Genomic DNA, 4079 nt, shown 5'->3' with positions numbered 1-4079 from the left:
CTGAACTCAGGTCCTCTGGAAGAACAGTAAGCACTCTTAATTGCTGGGCCATTTCTCCAACCTCAAGTAAAATCTTCCGTAAGTTTTAATTGAGATAGGGTCTCACGGTGTGTCTGGAACTCCTGTATAAACCAGGCTAGCTTCCAGCTCACAACAGACCTTCTTGCTTATCTCTGCTTCCTGACTACTGAGTTTAAAGATGTGTGACACCACACCTGGCTTGCTTGTAAAAATGTATATGTGAGTGTTTTACCTCCACGTATGTAATGTGCACCACATTGGTGCCTGGTGACCATGGAATTAGAGTTACAGATGGTTATGAGCCACCATATGGGTGCTGGGAACTGAACCTGGTCCTCTGCAAAAGCAACAGGTTCTCTTAACCACTGAACCATCTCTATAACCCCCTACCTGTTTGTTTGTTTTTTAAGTGGGTCCCGGAGCTCAGATTCTGGTTGTCTTGCATGTATAATAAGCACCTTAGTGATTGAGCCATTTCAATAGCACCCTTTTGATGTTTTAGACCCTGCTGGAAGAGGAGTATGGTTCTCATGGCCGTTGCCTCTGCCTGTACCCACATCTGCATCCTGTTCAGCCTATCCTCCCTCAAAGGTCACTTCTGAACAGTCAGAACATGAGTTCTCTGATAATTTAAACACTGTGAAGACTCATTTTCTGTGACTTCAAGCCAAAGGGGGAATGTGTGATTAATTTTCCTTCTTGGCTTTAACAAATCCTTGTGTTAGCCGTGTTTAATCGCTTCATTTTTGGCACTTTAATTGCAGATTCTGTCCCAGTTGTGGTAGTGTCTCGAGTGGTTTCAGGCTGCCTTTCTGCTGACTCAGTTTCGTCCCTGGAATTAATTTAGATGCTCAATCTGGACTGGTAGTGTAGGAACCTCTTGGCATAATCATTGAGGTAAAGAGTTGGTCCTTGCATGTCATGTGACTAGAAATAGAAAGCTAAGGTCCTGTTCCATGGATCCAAAACCCTGTCAGTGGGTGTAGGGCAGATTGAACAGGAAGGAAGCAAGGATGCCTTGGAGTGAGGGCATTTGAGGAGCCTTAATTAAGGGATTGCTTACAAAAGTGTGGACAGAAATGGGGAAAAGAAACCTTGAGTGAGGGATAGCATGGACCCCAGCCCATGCAGGACAAGTGAGGTTAGGAATGTCTGTTGGAGCCTGAGGACCAAGGGGTCTGACCACAGGAGCCTTCAGGCTGGACATGCCAGGGCTGAGCCGGGAAAGGAAATAGCTGCCTTTTACTTGTCACTGGTACTTCCTGCCAGCCGTTTGAACCCATTGTGAAGCCAGATAGCCAGGTAGTCCTTATAGCAGATGGATTCAGGGTGGTGAGGGAACAGTATGCAGAGCCAAGATTGGCCTAGATTTGCTCTGTGTTGTGGACAGCTATGTGTGCTTTATTGTTTTGTGGTTCTGAGGTGGATGCTAGGAAGATGCTCTGCTGCGGCGCTCTGCTGCGNTTGTGTCAGAACTTACTTAGCTAGGGCTCTCCTGGTGCACCATGCTGATCTGAACACTCCAGCCTGAACCTCAGCATNTTTACTTTCTGTTCCATTTGGCCCATTCAGGTACTGAGATCTAAAAAGGGGAATGTAGTTAGTCTTAAAGCTAGCTTTAAAGCTTCTCGCCATAAACTGATTGCCAGACAGGATAAGGCAGTTAACCGACTCCTATAGTGCAGAATAGTTATAGAGTCAGAATAGTGTATACTGTGCTATTGTAGCAGAATTAGCACTTTTTAACGTTTAACAGATGTTTGTCTTACAGTTTGGCAAATGTCAGTGTTTATTTGTTTGAGCCCAGGCTGGCCTTGGATGCCCGTCTTCCTGCCTGAGGTATGGGAGCCTGGGATTATAGGTGTGCCAACCCCNCACCCCCCATGTCTGTAATGTAACACTCCTATTGCCATTTCTTCTACACTGTGCAAAGGAGCNGTTCAGTAACTTGTCCACTGCACATATGGAGATGCAGCCCTGTTTGCACAGGACTCTGGACTTGGTGCTAGGAACTCTGTAAGGGAGCACTAGTTTGTTTTTCTCAGTGACTAGACATGAGTCCTGATACTTACAGAAGTGCAAGTGTTGGGGACACACCAGTCTTCTATGCCTGTTTTTTCTCACTTTTTTNGAGGCAGGTTCCTCTTACAGTTTTTGTCAAGTCCCAGACTTTCTCCATGGAAAAGGCATGCACAGAATTTCAGGGAGAAAACTCTTGGATTAGATTTACATAGGTTCATTTCTAAAAAGCTGTCACATGGTGTGGTGGTTTGAATGAGAGTGCCCCCAATAGGTTATTATGTTTGAATGCTTAGTCACCAACGAGTGGCACTGTTTGAGGATTAGAAGAATTAGGAGATATGGCCCCGTTGAAGGAAGTGTGTTGCTAAGGGTGGTCTTTGAGGTTTCAAAAGCTCATGCTAGGCCNAGTGCCTCTTGCTCAGCCTGCACCTTGCAGATCAGATGTAAGCTCTCAGCTACTCCAGCACTATGCCTGTCTGCCTGTCACCAACTCACCTACGTGATGATAATGGAACAACTCTCTGAACTGTAAACAAATCCCTAATTAAATGCTTTCTTTTTATAAAAGTTTCCTTAGTCATGGCGTCTCCTCACACCAATAGAACAGTAACTAAAACAGAAGTACCAAGGACTGGAAATATCACCTGACCATGTTTGTTGAAGGAATATGGAAGACTGGAACTTTGGACTTAGAAGTGCATTCAAACACTTTAGTGAGGCTTACTGAGCCATCCTTAGGGAAGACAGTGATAATGAGGGTGGTGTGGACTGTTGGGGCTCAGCTCAAGAGAGTCAGAGGAAATAAAATATTAGCAGCTGGCCTAAAGACCATTGTGATATTTTGGCAAAGAATGTGGGTACTATTTTGCCCTTGTCCAAAAGATCTTCCAGAAGCTAACTTGAAGTGGCTTGTATTAATGGCATTGGCAGAGGAGATTTCAAGACAGCATAGCATTGACTTTGTTGGGTGGTTATGCAGATCTACAATGAGAAGGAACAGGGCAGGCAAAGAGAAATACAAATTGCACAATTTGAGGAGAAAAAGAGCACCAGGAAATGTAATGATGGAGCCAACTCCTATGCTCAGGGAGGTAGAAAGTTTAAAGAACGGCCTGATGGTAATAGAATAGAGGAGTTAGTACTTGACCCTTAAGTCGGGGTATCACTCTGCTAATCCTGCAGCAGTTCCTGTGAAAGGAATAAGCCTGGCGGATTTCTTCTGCTTAGAAACCATTAGCCAGTTAAAACTTATGCAAATGCAAGTCTTGGCAGGGGTGGGGATGGGGGGCAACCAAGCAAGCAGAAGTAAGCAAGCAGAAGTAGTTGACACCTTCAGGTTCTAGATTTAGTCAAGGATACAGGAAGGGGTTATGGAACCTTCCTCCATAGCTAAGGAAAGCCACTGANGCCAGGCATTTGGGAGAACAGTTCTGCATGGGGTTTCTGAGAGCCCATTGTATGACGCTATAAAGCTAGAGCCTAGATTGCATTGTAGACCCCAAGATATTGGAGATGTCAGTCGTGGGATACCTACCAAGGAGAGCTGCCAACAGGGTATGGAACCAGTATAAGAGAAAGAAGTAAGTTGCAGTCAACAAAGCTGGAGTTGGAGATCTGGAGTTTCTTGGCATCAGACATGGAGATGCACATGGGTTCATTTCTAGAGAGCTGTTACATGGGTTCATTTCTTGCTTTTTGCAGGAAATTCGTGTTTTTCAACATCCCTCAGATCCAGTATAAGAATCCTTGGGTGCAGATCATGATGTTTAAGAACATGACGCCATCGCCCTTCCTGCGGTTCTATCTAGGTGAGTGAGGCAAGGAAGAACCACCTGTCCCTTTCCAGCTTTAGTAAGCAGCTGTGGCCTTAGCTTCCCTTGCCAGTTACCCAGTGGCTCCTGAGATCTAGACCCAGCTCCTTCACCTGTCTTTCTTCAACTCATCTCTAGTTATCCTCCACCTATCATGTGGTCCAGTTTACCCACATTCCTTTGCTGCTCTGTGCTACTGTGTCTTTATTCTTTGCCTGTGAGCTT

At 45.2% G+C, this 4079-nt stretch overlaps 1 protein-coding gene across 1 annotated transcript in view; it reads left to right on the top strand.

Moving 5' to 3' along the window:
- Nucleotides 1-4079, top strand: part of Mrps25 (mitochondrial ribosomal protein S25) — a 13470-nt gene that overhangs the window by 1645 nt on the left and 7746 nt on the right. Inside the window, exon 2 of the mRNA XM_021164254.2 lies at nt 3745-3851. Coding sequence (XP_021019913.1) covers nt 3745-3851 — 107 coding nt within the window. The remainder of the gene's footprint in view (nt 1-3744; nt 3852-4079) is intronic.

Source organism: Mus caroli, chromosome 6, assembly GCF_900094665.2.
Source record: "Mus caroli chromosome 6, CAROLI_EIJ_v1.1, whole genome shotgun sequence".
Lineage (NCBI taxonomy): Eukaryota > Metazoa > Chordata > Mammalia > Rodentia > Muridae > Mus > Mus caroli.
Note: the sequence above shows the minus strand (reverse complement) of the source record. Positions and strands in the feature narration are given on the sequence as shown.